Genomic DNA, 17,085 nt, shown 5'->3' on the forward strand with positions numbered 1-17,085 from the left:
AATGCCAGGAAAGCATCTGACAGTGTTGGATGTTTGGAGGGCTATTGTTAGGAAGATTAAACACTGTCCCATGTTCAATCATTTATTCAACAGCCACACAGGGAAGCTAACGAGAGGAGGCAAGTGCAGCAGGAGTGTTTGGTGCATTCTGTAGAGAAGAATTTGTCTTCTTTTTTTAATGCATAAAACCAAAAACAGGAATCTGAACAACAGACAGGTCATATAGCCTCACTTTGCAGACTGACTATGGGAGTTGCCTGCAGGAACCATGTAAGGCAGACTGAGAGTAGGAGAGAATGCATTGCCAAAGCCATGAAACTAATTATTTTGGCACATGCCTAAAACAAGTTTCCCCCTTTCCCAGGTTCCTACTAGTTGCTTTATATCAGTCATCAACCCAAAGAGGATTTCTACAGAAAATGGGTCAGGTGTATGGTTACTGCTACTGGTGTCTACTTGTTCTTCTGGGAAAAAATAACATTGCTTTTCCACAGAGAACAAGCTCTCCCCAAACACAGTCCATGCACCTGTGGTGATCTGGAGTCAATCATCAGTTCTAGGGATGAACAGGTGACTTGAGTCTACATAATCACGTCAGTACATGACACTAGCCAACAGACTGACTTATGCTTGGATGCCAGATCTCATCAGAATCAATTTAAAGTGGTGGGTTATCACTAAGATGGTGAAATAAAAGACTATTCTCTCTTATGCTTGAGATGCTAGCAATAAGGGTATTGTAAGCTGGGCTTCTCGGAGGCATTGAATGGGATCCAAGGATGAAAATAACATTGTAGAAGTCAGAGCAAAGACAGGGACAGAGAATGAGCCCTGATCACTTGTTTGTGCTGTTGGCACAGCTGTGCCTGAAGCTAGTCCTGTCTCTGGACTTTTCAGTTATACAAGCAAATAAAGTCCCTTATTTTCCCCAAGCCAATTTGATGTGGGTTTTTATCTCTGGCAATTGAGAGTCCTAATTAAAACAGGAATGGACAGAATAATGTGTTTTGTTAATTTTGTTTTCTTTTAAAACCATCTACTGAGCACCTGCTGTGGGCTTCTAAAGAATTAGAAAGCATTGTCCTTCCAAATCACTGAAGATACATGAGCAACAAGGTACAGAACCATTTCGACTTAGAGCAAAAAAAGGCGCTTGATTCTCATATGACATTCCAAAGGGCTGAAATGATGCACAGGAAAAACCTGTGGGGGTGGGGCTAGGTTTTCGGGAGGGTAAGGTAAGCTGGGACAGGGCTAATAGGTTTGGCATTTCTTCCCCCTGAGCAAGGCGAATCTGTACCTAAGTGTATAAGTTAGAGACATCCTTGTGAGTCATGGCCAATATTGTGATCATTTCAGGGGCCATGGGGAAATGGGAAATATAAATAATTCAGTCCCCCTTTCCCATTTTCTTTTCATGTGGTTGGGTTTGGGGGCCTAACTGGATGCTTCTAAGGCTAAGTCAGACTAGTTACAGTCACTGTTCTTCCCCCTTACAAAAGCTACCTGTTATGTTACTGATGTCATACAAAAAGAACCCATAAATCATAAAAGCATCAGCTGTGGACCAACCTTGTGCGTTAATGGAACACACATATGAGATCTGGACATTTTATTACATGGGTTTGAAATCAGTGTAGACAAACATAACAAATTAGACAGCCATCAAATGCATATTTGTGAATTCATTGACATACAATGGCTGACTCAAGAAGAGAGGAGATCAGAGTGTATGAACCCTAAAACTGTTTGTATCCTTAACAACCTGCTCCTCATTAGGCCAGCATGAGGCCAGATGGAAGTAATGCCCAATGCAGAGTTATGGATGAAAGAGGACTTACTGAAGAAGTTATCTAGGAATTTATATTAGGAGATGCAGCCCAGGAGGGTGCGGAAGGCTCTGTTTCTTTTACTTGTAAGATTTGATCATCTGGGGAACTGCTAGGACTACCTACGGAAGCTTCGAGGTGACAAGACATTGAAAGATAAGATGTAAAGTTCTTATATGTTGGACTAAAAGTCATTCTTCCTAACTTTCTTAGGCTTCCCCATTCAGAAATTAGGGCAGCAAGATGACTCAGCAGGTGAAAGCATTTGCCATGTGTCTTAATTACTTTTCTATGGCTGTGATAAAACACCATGACCAAGACAACTTATTAAAAACAGTGTTGGATTTGGCTTATGGTTTCAGAGAGTTAGAGTCCATGGTGGCAGAGCAAAGGGACAGCTGATCTACAAATCTGAGGCACAGAAGAAGTGAGCACTGGGAATTGCATGAGTCTTTGAACCTCAGAAACTGTCTCTAGTGGCACACCTCCTCCAATAAGGCCACACTTCCCAATTCTTCCCCAAATACCTTGTCCACCACTGAAGACAAAGTATTCAAGTATATGAGCCTCCAGAGACCATTCTCCTTCAAGCCACCACAGCAAGCAAGCCTAATGACCTGAGTTTGATTCCCAGAACTCACATTAGAAAGCAAGAACCTAGTCCTGAAAGTTGTCTCCTGATTGCCACTTGAGTGTATGTCCATATGCACACCTATTCATACCCATTACACACTAAAAACAACAACAAAAAACCCGACTGGTAATCTTAAATATCAGAAATTAAGGCAAAGACCTAGTAACTAGCTGCACCATTCTTGTGTCCTGTGATGGAAATAAATTTATGCTATAGGCAGTTTCCTGAGCCATATCATCCTGTCAGTCACTCTAATCTCTCAAAGACCTCACCTCATCAGAACACATTTTGGAATGCCCTTCTTTACCTAGTCAGTGGTCCAGTGCATATTCAGCTGCCCTTTCTAGGTGTCCAGCCCCTTTCATAATCTTCATCAGGCTGTTTTGTAATTACTTTTACCTGTAATCTGCTGAGTTGCCTGCTTTGGATTTGGTTGCATACAGTCTGCTATATACCCAGCATCCAGAATGACCTGTTTCAAGCACAGATCAGAGCCTGGAATTCCAATGCTTGTCATTTTCCAGTGATACCATTTCTCTCTCTGAGTAAATCCTATGTCCTAACAGTGGGCTAGCAGAGTCTAAACCAAAGGTTCACACACAAACAGGACATGAGCAGAATATACAGAGACTTAAACATATCATGTCTAACAAGTCTAAGCTAGACTATAAATCAATTTACCTCTGTTCTTGGAGCTGCCTCTTTTTTTTAAGATTTCCAATTGATTCCTCTTAATGGCACTATCATGGAGAATTTTGAACATACACAAACAGGAAAAAAAGTGGCATGTTGAGCTGTGTGGATGCACAAACCTGTATTCCTCAGTCATAGCGAATCCTCTTCTGATGTCCACTCACTTTTGCTGTGTTGTCTCACTAGGGATCAAGTTCCAAGTCTCACCTCGCTCCATCCATAAAGGTTTAGGAGGGAAAATGTAGACATAGTTCAAAAATAATAAAATAAAACGAACACACAGGAGTGTGTATGTGCATGCACACACATACACACACATGAGAGAGAGAGAGAGAGAGAGAGAGAGAGAGAGAGAGAGAGAGAAAGAAATAAGCAAGAAACCAATGGCTCCATTTTAGCTACATTCGAATGAGAAGGAACCTAAAGGTGAGATGGGCAGCCATTGTGAGCCACTATGAGGCTCCACCCTCTACAGGATTCCTTCCGGTCTCCCACTTGGATCTTGCCTACTTTTGTTCCCACCCGTGTTCTCTAGCCACCTTGGCTGCCCTGCAGGGCCTCAAACTAGGCACAAGGAGTCCCTAAAGTCCCTTTGTCTGAGGTGTTCTACTGCCAGCAGACAGGGAACCTGGTCCCTTTCCCATGCCCACTTCTTCAGTGAGTCCTTCATTGACTGCCCTATTCAAACTTAGTCTTGGTCCTGCATGCACTCCTTTCCCCTCCCTTTATCCCTGCTTTTTTCTATTTATAACATTTCACTGAGTCCTCAAATACAGAATTAATGAAACTGCGTGCCCTATCAGAATACAACACTGTAAGAAAAGGAGCCGGGTAAATATTTGCTGAGTGGATGTAGGGGTGCATGACTCAATTGGGTAATATGCCTATATATGAACCAATGAGACAATGGGGATACAGGAGGGGAAAGTCAGATAAATAATCTATTTCATAGAGCCTACACAGAAGCCACAATACTAAGAATCATGAAAAGATAAGACTATTAATAGGTAAGGTATTCACAGTAAACTAATAGAGGAAGCTGCAGTATTTGAAAGAGATCCCTAAATGCTGCCGTCACATCAGAGGACAACTGTTTCCTTTTATTAGCAGTCCCTTGGGCTGCTTGTAGCACAGAATGAAATCAGGTTGGTAGAACTGCACAGTTACAATCAAACAGTTACAATACATAGGCCAGACACAGCAGTTCCTGAATGCATATGCATATGTTTATGTGTGCTAGCAAGGAAAACAGGGTGTCAGCGCATCAGAACGAGGCCCGAATGAGCCAACCCCAAGCATCCTTGCTCACTAAGCCTTTCCATTCTCTTCCTCAGGGGGAGCTGATTCTGGAGTTCACTGTGCTACTGCTCTCGTCAAATCAGGGGCATTGTTGGCCTCTTTCCAAGCACGGGAAACAGCAAGACAGCTGAGAATCTCTGAAAGGCCAGAGCTACACAGTCAGGCACAAAGGTACTAAAATCATACTTCACAACTTTCCTCCTCCACAGCCAGAAGGCTACATGGAAGCATTCCCTTCCGGAAGGCTCTCTAAAACAGGCTGTTTCCATCCGGGCTTGGAACATTAAGCACTAGTCTCCAACATAACGAGGGGGCTTACTGTCACTCTCTCACATCTAAGGCATAAGATGGCCTTCCTGCCTGTTGTGGCCTGGCCAAGGGCATTGATACTGGGAGATGGTCTCCAGGTGGTCTTACCTTCCTCTGCATCAGAAATCATAGAAAGAAGATCAATGTTCAGATAGTAAATATACTTTGCACCTCACAGTCCTAATAGTGACAATCAGAATGTTAGCTATGACTGGATAAAGCCTACAGTTGTCAAAGCCTACCAGATGTCCTAGCTCTCAAGCAAAGAGTTCAGTTGAGGAAGGGAAACCAAGAGGCAGCAAGGATGCCTGTGTCCATCCATGTGCTGTGCCTGGAGTGAGACTTTTGATGGGGAAGTGGAGCTAGGAAGAGCTCTGTGGTTTCCTGGGTAACTAGCCCTGCCCAGTTTGCAAGCTCTGGGATCAGAGACCTTGCCTAAAAAGAAAAGGAAGTAAGTGAAGAAGAGATTGGAGATGACATGACTTGGACCTCTGACCTACACACACACATACACACACACACACACACACACACACACACACACACACAGAGAGAGAGAGAGAGAGAGAGAGTCGTGCATGCACCATCTACAAATTAAAAAGGCTGCACTGAAACCATTTTTTTCCAATACTCTGTCCAATACTTTGTCCAAGAACCAAGAGCTGTTTTATGAACACAATTAAAAGGAACTTTTCACAACTTAAAAAAAAAGAGTTTTCTTGGGGGCTGTCTTGTAGCTTGGTGGAACATGAGGATCATACATATACACTCACCTCTTTTAGTATCTAATGATCAGATCTAATGATGAGTTCATCATCTCTATCTAGAAGGATTACAGTGAGCATGTGCTGATGTGACATCTGTCACAATTGAGGCCAGTGTCAGTGTCCTTTCTTTGCTGGTTTGGCCTGCACTTCCTGTCTTTTGTAAATGATAAATACTGCTATCTACATCTACCCATTCATGTGGGTGACCTAAGGAGATTGGCTTCTGTAGACTCATAAGTGACTGTCTACAGAGCTTGCTACTGAACCTAAGGGGAACTGGTTTCACCAAGAATGCAAGAAAGAGAACCCAGACAAGGTTTGTAATTCTGCCAACCTTGAATAAGTTTGCAAACATCGCCATAAAATATGTTATGATGTTTACATCACATCTCTTATTATTAAGGACTACTGTGGAAGTATGAGCAGAGCCTACTTCTTAAAATATTTTTATATAATAGCAACGACATTCAATTATACAATAGTAATTGTGCCTAACTGTACCAAACCCCAGTCTGTTTTACGACTGCTTCTCATGCTGAGCTCGCAAACTCTACATAAACACCATCTGTATGAACATAAAATCCTTAACTGTTCTAAGAACACAGGCACACCAAATGTAGTTTAGTAACTCTCTGGCCATTTTCATGGCTGATGCTTGAGTCCCTAACAACCACCTCACCCAGATGATCTTCCAAGCTGTGTGTACTCTGTCTTTGACTTATGGCTTAGGTTCCAGGGTAGCAAGACTCATTGCAGGCACCATGACCCAGGAACTCAGAATGCTGGCCCACACTTGCAGAGTTTTCTTGTTTTGCATCGAATGAATTTTGTTCTGCAGAGTGTGCTAGCTAATTCCCTATGTTTGGGGAGTGAGGGAGGAGCCGGGGAGGTGAGCATTTAAACCTTTTCAGAGTGCTGGCAAGGTTGTACCTCTAGAAGTCCTAAGATGGAGCTTGCTCCTCGCCACACAAGTGTTTTTTAAAGAGGGAAGTATCTAAAACAAAATTCTGAAAAGGTCTTGTCCAAGATAAGGAGGAACTCCATTCCAGAGAAGAACTGAACAAAGTGTTCATTTTTTTTGTCCAACAATCAGTGGTTTCCCAGCAGCATAGACGCAGGCACAACCTACAAATAAACAAAAACATCTTAGGAGCAAGTAGAACAGTGCAATCCACCAAAGATCATTTGTGCCCATTCTCAAAAGGCATCGTGTTTGGATTGGCTGCTTGTGTTGAGCAGTTCATGGAACCCAGGCTTTTGATTATCTAGAAGCAAGTGTGACCATCGAGACTTGGCATATTTAAGTCTTGTGATGTTTTGCGGACAGAAGTCCTGATCTCCTGCCAATCAAGACTCTTAGGAGTTAAGCTAAGTAGCTCTTTTGCTTCGTTGGGGGTGGGGGGTGGGTCAGGGTAGAGAAATGGTAGGGCTAAGGCAAAGCTGGTTTTATTTGCTGCACGAGGATACTGCACCTATGCATGGAATTAGGTTCTGCTTTGGAAAGAACTGTGGTTGGACTCCTGTTTATTGGCCAGAAAATCCTGAGCATCATTAACAAGATGCCAGCTAGGTATGCCAGCACTTGGGCATGGTTTATAAAAACGTTATTATGGACAAAATGGTGCCTTCTCTTCCAGGTACCGTTCCAGCGTTCAAAGATGGATGTCTTAATTTGGCATCCAAAAGCACACAAGAGGTCAGACTGTAGGTAGGGAATTTCCTCAGATGCTGCTATTTGTCCCTGGGGGCTCCACGTGCTCAATACCAATTACAGAGGAGAGGATTAAGGCCGGGGAGGGAGGGTGAGGTGTAAGCACAGCAGGCCTGAGTAATTTGGACTAAGATCTTGTGTCAAATTTGCAAATTACCAATTAAGGCAGGTTTAGGACATGGCATCATTTTCGCTCATTGTGACAAACTGAAAATCAAGGCTCTCCCTGCATGTTGGAGGGAAGACAGAAGTGACATATAACAAGGCACACTATCAAAAAGCATCTTTCTTGGTAACAATATATCCTTGGATGCAAAGCAAACTGGCTGGAAAGAAAATGTAGGGCAGAAATCTGAAAATAAACCCAAGACCCAGATCTCAAAATAATCACTACGGTGTTGAGTCTAGATAAGTCACTCAAAGACAGTGTAAGTGAATGCCTGAATATTCTCTCAAAGCATGCTCAGTCAGCACCGGCATTCCATGTAGGTATGTTTACAATTCAAGTCTACTCAATCTTGGCAAGTGACCAGTTACAATGTAGTTTTAGTGCTTTATTTAAAATCAAGACAATAAAATTTGTTGACAAGAGACATATGGCCTTTGACAAGTAGGGTCAAATTTACCATACCCTGCAGGGGCATGCATTTCTCAGAGATGATGTGGAAACTCAGGAAGGGTGGTGCAGGGTGGTTGCCGCACCATTCCCAGGGACACCTATTCCCCCACGCTAAGCGGATCAATTCCCTGGACTCCTTAAACAATGCACAATCACCTGACTCTCACCCTTTGCCATCTCCCTCAACACTTACTCGTTCTTATACATGTGAAATAATAACTATTCTGCCTTGGCATTGGCACAGCACCTAGTGTCCTTATACTTGAATACAAGTCAAAGCCGTTTGCCAGAATACAAAATAACGACAGAAAGACACTGTGGTAGTGAAAACAATCGGACTGGAAAGTATTCACACCAAAAATAAAGTGCCATGTGGCACGGTGCCCCATTGAGAACATGGGTTAGGTGGCGCTTGCTCTGGCTTGCTGCTTGCCTAGCCATGGGGAAAACATGGATTAATTACTCTGTTTAGTGTTGTGATGGATTTCTGTCACCCATGTACACCGACAAGCATACGTTACACATCCTACACCCTAATACATAAACACACATACGAACGCCATAGATATTCAAGTATTTCAAAGCAAATGAAATTAATGGGACGCTAGAGTGAATTCTCATTCTAGTTCTGCCTCTGCCTCTTGTAAATAGTCACGGGCACAAGTCGCCGTGCCTCTCTGTGCCTCAGTTTCCTAATTTGTTATGTGCTGACTCCCACCTCACCTGGTTGAGAGATGGAAGGAGTCATTCACAGTAAATTGCTTTGGAAAGCACAGCATGCTACATGAGTACTAGAGGCAATGAGGCATTTTACAAAAGAGCATTACTCGCTTGCTAAGAGGTGTGCACCCACACGCCATCCTCTGCCTGTAAAGATTCCTCTTTGAAATTAAATTGAGACCATAACCAACACCCTCTGCAAACCCCCCGGTGCTGCCTGAGGTTTGACTTAGCAACAAAGCCAGGGTTTCTTTTTATCCTTCGTCATGTTGGAGTGCAAGCAAGAGTGACTTTTACCAGTACTGAAAACAGCTTTCTTTTCAAAGCAGACTCCATAAATGATCTCTGTTGATGCTAGCATCAAGGAAGACCTATTCTACTGTGGCCACCAAAAACTTGCCTTGATTTGGCTTTGGTGGTGGTGGTCACGCATGCCAAGAAGAGGGTTTGGTGGGAGGGAGCATGGAGCAATGTGACCAACCAAATATTGGGGACCCTGATCAGTTCTTTTAATGGCAACTGGATCACACACTTTTGTATGAAATCCTGGCTTTCTCAATCCTTCCGAGCCCTAGTTCAATACAATTCCTCAGCAGATCATCAACAAATGTCACCCCCATCTCCCTTTCCAGTACTTTCTCCTGCTCACCTTTGCAAGAAAAATGCATGTCCACATCTGTTACTTTGAAGTGCCTGGACTTCCAACCTGGGTCTTCTCCTCCACCCCCCACAAACACCACACCCCTACTCCCAAGGTTGGAGACATCTCTTCTTCTAGGTCAAGACTTTTATTATGGCTTCTGACAGCCTTCCCAAGTCCCAAGGCACCTGTTAAACATCACAAATTTCATGCAGTTTTCTCCAATACCCCCAGCCAATCACAATTCCTCCCTCTCCTAATGAGAATTTTCATATTCTCAGATTAAAGAGAAAAATCACACACATTTGTTTTATGTCTCCTGTTGGCACACCTAATCACTCTGTGTGGTGGTACCTTCTTCTGCCCCAAGAGGGGAAAATGAAGACTTCATTGAAGGATGGCCTGTTATGATTTTTAAAATCTTTATTAGGGAAATTTTCAAACATACACAAAGTAAACAGAAGGTGCTATTTATCTCTGCCTTTCCTTTGGGAGCCATCACAGGGTTCTGCATGCTGTGGAAGTAAATTTAAGTAATTAGGGCCCAAGGCAAATGGAGCTGTCTGCCTGCATATCTGATTCTACATCTCCCAGGCGGCTCAGTGTTTCCTCAGTAACACACACAACCACACACCTGTAGGCTTGTGGTCTTCACAGATGAAAGCCACCCACCAGCTTTAGCACTGGGGGACCATGTGTATCCTTGAGGTTAGTTTGATGGATATAGAGCAAAGCTTAGGTGGCTAAGAATATTTTCTAAGAAAATCCAAGTCTGGTTGAGTAGTACCCGTGCAGCATTTGAGGGACAGCCTACACTTCTGAGAAGCTCTTCTGGGTCAAAAGTATAGGTTTCTTTTCTGCTGGAAAAATAACATTTTTTCATCCATCTTCCAGTAACACCCCCAACCACCACAGACTCAGATTCTTAAGGGTTATTTTAGAATATTCTTTTAAACTTGTGCCTATTTACCCATCAATTTTCATTTTCTCTCTTCCTACTCCTGTGTGTGTGTTGGTGTATATGTGTGCATGTACGTGTGTTAAGGAGCAATGAAATCCTTAAAGTGAACCACAATTCTAGAGTGATGGATTACATGTCCATGCTGTGTCATATGCAATTAACTCAAATTGACTGTGCAGTACATTATTCTGTTAGTGCATGGAAGATCAATAAATATGGGGGAAATCCACCCCAGCCCTCCACTTTCCCATCCGATTCTAGTAGGTCTGAGATGGATCATACTACTGCGATCTGTACACCGCCGCTAAGGCAGGCAGGTGGTGCATAGACACCATTCAAACTTGGCCTATTCAGTCCCAACTCCTCTAATGCTCCATTCATGCATAGCAAAACACCATCTGGTCCTATTTTGCCTCCAGCAATCACAGCTGACCAAAAACGATAATAACAGCTGTTGCAAAACAAAAGCCAAACAAAGGGGGTGGGTGAGGGGGAGGAAAGGTTAGATTGAAGTCCAGTGCTGAAAATGCTCTGTGAAGTGAGAGCGGGGAAGAGGCCATTCAGATGTCTGGAGCCCGCTGAGTGGACAGCAGAGGACTCCTACTTAAACTTGAGATATTAATCCATCTGTCTCGAAAGCCTTCAGACCGCCGTCAGGTGGTAATATATTGCAGAAATTATGCTGCACGAAGGCATTTAAGTTTCTGTTCTTTGAGTCAGGAACTAATGACCCCGTGTCAGCTGAAAATGAAAAGTCCTTATGCTCTTTCATCAGACAGCCGGACAGGTGAACACGGAAAGGGGACACAGTTAGCTAGAGTAATAAAATAATGTCCCCACAACAGGGGAGAGATGAGGTGTGTGATGGAGATGGGAGACTCTCAACACCCCTGGAACACTTCAGGAGTCTACCCAATAGGCTACTCTGCTTCTCAGACTGATTTTCATTGCCGGGATTTATTTCTGACCTACTAAAGAAAGAGTACCAAAACCTGATTTAGATGCAGGGACAGAAACTAGTCACTCATATAAATTGAAGTACAAGAGCAGTCGTTCTGTGAATGCTGATTAAAACAAGTTGGTAGCAAGAGTGGGGGACTCGTTACATAATTCAAATCTTTTGATGTTTTAAATACATAGTTTTGCCTGGTGATTAATTTTTTAATTGTAGTAATTAAACTGTTTTTTTCTTCCCCTGGAACTGGCCATCAGTCGCTTTATGTAATTTGATGAAATGTGATAAAAATCTAAGATTTGTAAGAAAAAAACCAAAACAAAACAAAAAACCATGTAATAGCTGCCACAACACCTGCCTCTAACGGCAAACAGGCAAACAGACTTCACTTGCAATTAAGCCTCATCACTAGCGACATTTTTTTCCCCAGCAATACTTCATGGGTTTTCAAAATGACAATTATAGAACTAAGACACAATTACTGTCACATGTAGTTTAGCAATTAATTTTGAAGACATTTGTCTAAAGGTCCCACAACAGAATATCAAATCGTTCTTATTGCTATGTAATGCTGGGTTCCATTCCCAGAGACGCTGAGCACTGGCCTCCCTCCTGATGAATGTGTTTCAGGCAACCACTGCTTTGTGGGGGCACAATCGGCCCCTTGTAGATGTGGTTAGGCATCTTTCTAAGACTGTTTGAACACTGATACCTGTCAACTAATACATCTTATGAAAAGCTTCAATTTAGACATACATTTTTCTACAGCAAGAAGCCTATAAATTTATAATCAGAATCTCTCGCTGTTCAATATTTGTACATAATACAGAGTATGAGAGGATTATGAAATATTGAGAGCAAAATTCATTATTCATAACCCACAACATACAGTAAATATTCTTTGAAGTACAACAACTTTGAAGAATCCATATTCCATTATTTTTCAGTGTCTTGCACACAGTAGTAATGGACGCTGCCATGCACACCCTCTCATTCTTTTCAGATTAGGATTCTAGTCAGGGTTGACACTTGCTGTTTTTAATTTTCATTTTATCATAAGCAGTTTAAGACTGTTGCCAGTGGTAATTTGCAATTTTTATCAAGACCTCTTCATTACAGCTTCAGACAGGACAGATGCTGTAATTAATCATGCAAGACAACTGGGGAGCATGGTCACACAGCTCTCAGAGAGAAGCCACCACAGAGCCGAGAAAAAGAGAGGAAATGGGCACCGAAATTCTTATTTTGGCCTCAAAATTAGGACCCACCATTCATTTTAATAGAAATAAGAACACAATGGCAGCCAGTTCTAGGCCTGAGTAGAAGACAACTGCTTCTTGCCTTATATAAATCTATTTGTATCTTACATGTATTTTATTTGTAAATAATTGGTATCACATTTGTATCTCAACAAAAAGATAATCACAAAAAAATCCCGTTTTTTTTTCATGGCCCCGGTGTTCGGCTGTAAAACCCAATTTCTCGTTCATGAATATTGTGTCTCTAGATGAAAGTGCAGGGTGATGTCAGTTCAAGCAAGGCAGGTCGGTGCCATGTTCCCCATCTTAATGTATTCAAGGGACCAATAGTAAAAGTTGACATTCCATTTTATTTGAAAAGTGAACAGTGTCCTTGTCGTTGCATCAAAATACAGTCCACAGATTTTACTGAAATGTGTTTATTCTATAGCAAGATAAAAGCATTTTGTTTTAGTTAAGCAAAATACAAACAACTTAATTGCTGCTATCATAACTCATAAAAAAGTATAAAACAGCATAAAAACACAATAAGCAATGTAGCAATGAATGGTTTATGTCACCAGTGTTTACGTTAAAGCCTGGTTTAGGAAAACTTTACAACACATGATATGAAAACTTACAACTTGGAAAGAAAATATTTACATTGATTATTTCCGATGTAGTGTGCCTTTTAAATATTCAATATTCTACCGGTATTACATCATAATAAAAACTCTTGCTTTTTCTTTTTAAATCTTAACTTTTGTAATAACTGTTTTATTTAAGTGCATTTCCCTTTTAAAAATACAGTGTTTTTATTTTTTCGAAACTTGTCACTCAAAACACGTAATATAGTATTCACATTTCTTCTAATTGGAATGAACATAATGGGCTGAGAGTGGCCATAGACATTGTCACAACATGTACTGTGGTTTGATTCAGAGAAGTCATGGACACAAAATAGAAGGAAGTAAATCATAAGTCCATAATTGAATCTAATCACTTGCATTTTTTTTGGAGAGATTTAGAAAAAAAATAAGAGCTTTGGCAAAAGTCTGTGATTTACATTATTTTTTTTCATGACAAAAAAATGCCATCAACTATTCACATCATACAAACGTTTGTATGAAACTGGATCTTCATATTTCAGGTAGTTACAACTGTGCTTTGTATTTAGTATTTATTCTAGGGCTTCAGAAGTTCAAATAGCCTGGAAGTGTTGTTCACTCACTTCTGGAGAAATAAGGCCATTTTGTTTTCTATGACTCGGAAAGGCCAGTTTACAGTCATCAGTAAGTCCCAGGATTCATTAAACGGTTTGATTCACATATTGTAGGTATAGCCTGAATAAATAAAAAAGGCAGCACATGACAGAGCGCAGCTTTTTTGTTTAAAAACAAACCGATGTATAGTCAGCTAAAAGATGCTTCCCAGCTACACTGTATTCTTATTGCCTATCTAATAGACACTTGAGAGGACCGTTTTGATCTGGTACACATTGCTGCACAACGGGAGTCAACTTACAAGTTCCAGTCGGCACACCTTCCCTCCTCCGCCTCTATCCTCGGTGCACTCCAATCCGCGTGCCTCGTGCACCTTAGAAAATACTGACCTGCGGCAACACTTGAGTCTGTGTCTGCGACTGGATCTGAGGCTGGTGCTGCTGAGAGGCAGGCTGGGGGCTGCCAATGGCAGGGATGGGGGATGTGATCTGGGAGGTGACCGGGGAGTGCTGCCGGGGAGAAGGCTGAGACTGGTGTTGCATGTGCTGCAGCTGCTGCAACTGAAGATGCTGCTGCAGCTGCTGCTGCAGCTGCTGTTGGTTGATCTGCTGCTGGAGATGCTGCTGTTGTTGCTGCTGCAGGTGCTGCTGCATGTGGTGCTGGAAATGCTGCTGCTGCATCTGCTGCTGAATCTGCTGATGCATTTGGTGCTGCTGCAACTGCTGCTGCTGCATCTGCTGCATCTGCTGCTGTTGCTGCTGCTGCTGCTGTTGTTGCTGCAGCTGCAGCTGATGCTGCTGGGTTTGCACCGAAGGGCTCACCTGGGTGGAGGCTGCTGAGCCAACCATGGTCGTCCCCATGGAGCTTATCAGTGGAGCCCCAATGTTCGAGGGCATGTTGGCTGCGATGGTGACTGATGTGACAATCTGGCTCATGGGTAGTCTCATGGTTAAGGGTTTGGGAGCGATGGACCTGGGGAGGGACTGTGGGAGAGTCTGAGGTGAGGCTGGGACTGTTCCATGTTGAGACAGTGGTGTGTTCAGAAGGAGGGATGACGTCAGATTGGTCGACGCCAGAGTCTGCTGGACAGAACGGATGGTCTGGGCTTCTGCTGATTCGGCAGCAGCCTGTGTGGGAGAGGGATAAAGTTCCAGAATGTTATGATCTACAAATGCATACTATAAACTGATGCAGAATAGCCACCACTATTCATGCTGCCCTGTCTCCATGGCCTGTGTCATGTGACTGTCTAAGCACTTCCCGAAGGCAGAGCCAAATCTGCTCTACTCCACAAGTAAGTCTGGGCTGGCGTGGGGCCTTTGCTTGGTTACTGGAATGGATGAGAGTGAAACTATTCCAATTCCATGTTGGTGCCTTAAAGGATGGCACCCCCTTCCATTCACTCTCTATACCTAGAGCCATCACAGTCAGACAGATCTGTGGCCCGCCTCCCTGGGGATCCAGCCCATTGTCAGCATCCAATCGCAGGTATGCCACTCCTTCAGGATGAGACAGAAGAGCAGGACTCCATCTGCAGGACCGGCCAGCTACCTGGCTTTCTCTGATAAAGCTTATCTTCGTATGTCACTGGGATTTGTGACCGGTTGTTACACAGCATTAACTGGGGTAAAAGATGACTGACACACATTTTTAAAAGCAACAGTTCTTCATCGCTCTGACCATCCCAGCCTCCCTCCTGAAGCAACACACTTGCAAAGACAATGAGTTACAGCTCTACCAGAGAGCATCTCCAGATCTTCCAGCATGTTTACTCATGCATGCATTTCTCAGTTCCCCTTCTACAACATGGTGTGTTGTAGAACAACCGTGTGGTACTGAATGTGTATGGAAGCTATGATATGAGAACGAACTCATGCACTCAGCATTCAGAACTGTATCAAGTAACAACAAATACCACCAGAAACCAAACTGATAGAAAATGTCAAAATCCCATTTGCATAACTATTTACCACAGTAGCCACTCAAACATAAGAAAAATGTAACTACACTCTTCAAAGACATCTAACAAAGGCAGCTCATGACTTTAGACTTGTTTCGGGTCTAACTATTTTCAAAGGACCTCCAAGAATTTATCAATGAAGCCATAGATGAAGAAAGGGCATTAAAACTTCATATAATGCAATAACCCACTAAACAATGTTGAAAGGGCTATTCTATTTTGTGTCTAAAACACACAATTCTGCGAAAATAAATTTTTTTACACATACAAAAGTGGTTGGACTGTTTCATCTTCAACAATTTTGCCCTTAATTTTTCAACAAATTGGTATTATTTTTCTACTTTGTTTGCTTGGCTGTTTTTGGTGGTGCTGGCAAGTATCATGTGACATCTTTAATGATTTTAAATATTTACTTCTGCATTTTTCTGACTCAGATTTATGGAATTCTGCTACTTGAGAGGACCTAAAAAGGGACCTCATAGAGAGCTACCCAGTGTAGCTGATGGCTCTGGTTCAACACACCATTGTGAAGGAAAACCCTTCTAAGGCCAGTTGTCCTCTGGTATAAAAACCCATGTGACTGAATGTTACTGGAGGGCCCTATTCTAAAGGCTTAGGGAAGACACTGCTATAGTTTGCAAAATTATCTTTAGAATTTGTTAAAGGACACACAAAATAGAACACACATGGTTTCATAATATAACTCTCAGGTACTCTAATATTTAAAAAATCACCAAGCTAGTTTCAAGGAGGAAACTATGTGGTGACTGTTGACACTGGTTAATGGCATCAGGGAGCCTTAAGGTGGCACTCGGTGGAAAATGAAGCAGGGTTGGTGGCTATGGAGGTGTCTGCCAGATTTACATGCTGAAAATCTAATTGCATGCTTTTATTAACTTCTCTGAAGATTTCCATTCAGTAGACAGTAGAGTCACAGACTGGGGTGGAGGTCCTGGGCTCTGCAGACAGAGGCACGTATTATAGGGAAATATGATGCAAATCTACTGCCAGTCTCTTTCATTGCAGCCTTTATATCTGAAGACTAAAATCTCCTGCCTCCAAATTCTCATGAACCAGATTCCCTTAATTACTCTACCAGGATTTGGTTTAAATCCATCCTCACCATGAAGGCAAGTCTGGGAGTCTTCAACTATCATCTTCCTCACTTGTGGAACCCCAAACAGAGTCATTTCCTCAGACGAGTGGTATAGCAGCCACCCTGTACCATTGGATGCTGCCTCCCGGGAGGTCACTGTATCCCTGACTACTTCACTCTTTGGGTTAAGGTTGAAATTCTTCTGAACTCGTACCTCAGCTATTATTTTAGTTCCTTTCCAACTGTGGAAATACAAATCCTAGACCCCTGTGAGCACCATTAACCAAATTTAAGAAAGTAAAGAGTGTTTTAAATTTATTCTTTTGAAATTGTCTTTTTGGTGAGGGGTCATTCAAGTAAATTTGGAAATAGTTGAGAATTGTGACTCTAGAGTCCCGGTATTTTAAGTTATCCCTCCTAAGTTGGTCACA

The 17,085-nt window shown here is 42.4% G+C and overlaps 1 protein-coding gene across 2 annotated transcripts in view; it reads right to left on the reverse strand.

The window, feature by feature from the left end:
- Positions 1–12,726: 12,726 nt before the first annotated feature.
- Positions 12,727–17,085, reverse strand: part of Tox3 (TOX high mobility group box family member 3) — a 100,332-nt gene continuing 95,973 nt past the window's right edge. For both annotated transcript variants that reach the window (XM_005079162.4, XM_005079163.4), the window contains exon 7: positions 12,727–14,725. In XM_005079162.4, coding sequence (XP_005079219.1) covers positions 13,973–14,725 — 753 coding nt within the window. In that variant the 3' untranslated portion in view covers positions 12,727–13,972. The remainder of the gene's footprint in view (positions 14,726–17,085) is intronic.

This window comes from Mesocricetus auratus, unplaced genomic scaffold, assembly GCF_017639785.1.
Source record: "Mesocricetus auratus isolate SY011 unplaced genomic scaffold, BCM_Maur_2.0 Super-Scaffold_100045, whole genome shotgun sequence".
Classification (NCBI taxonomy): Eukaryota; Metazoa; Chordata; class Mammalia; order Rodentia; family Cricetidae; genus Mesocricetus; species Mesocricetus auratus.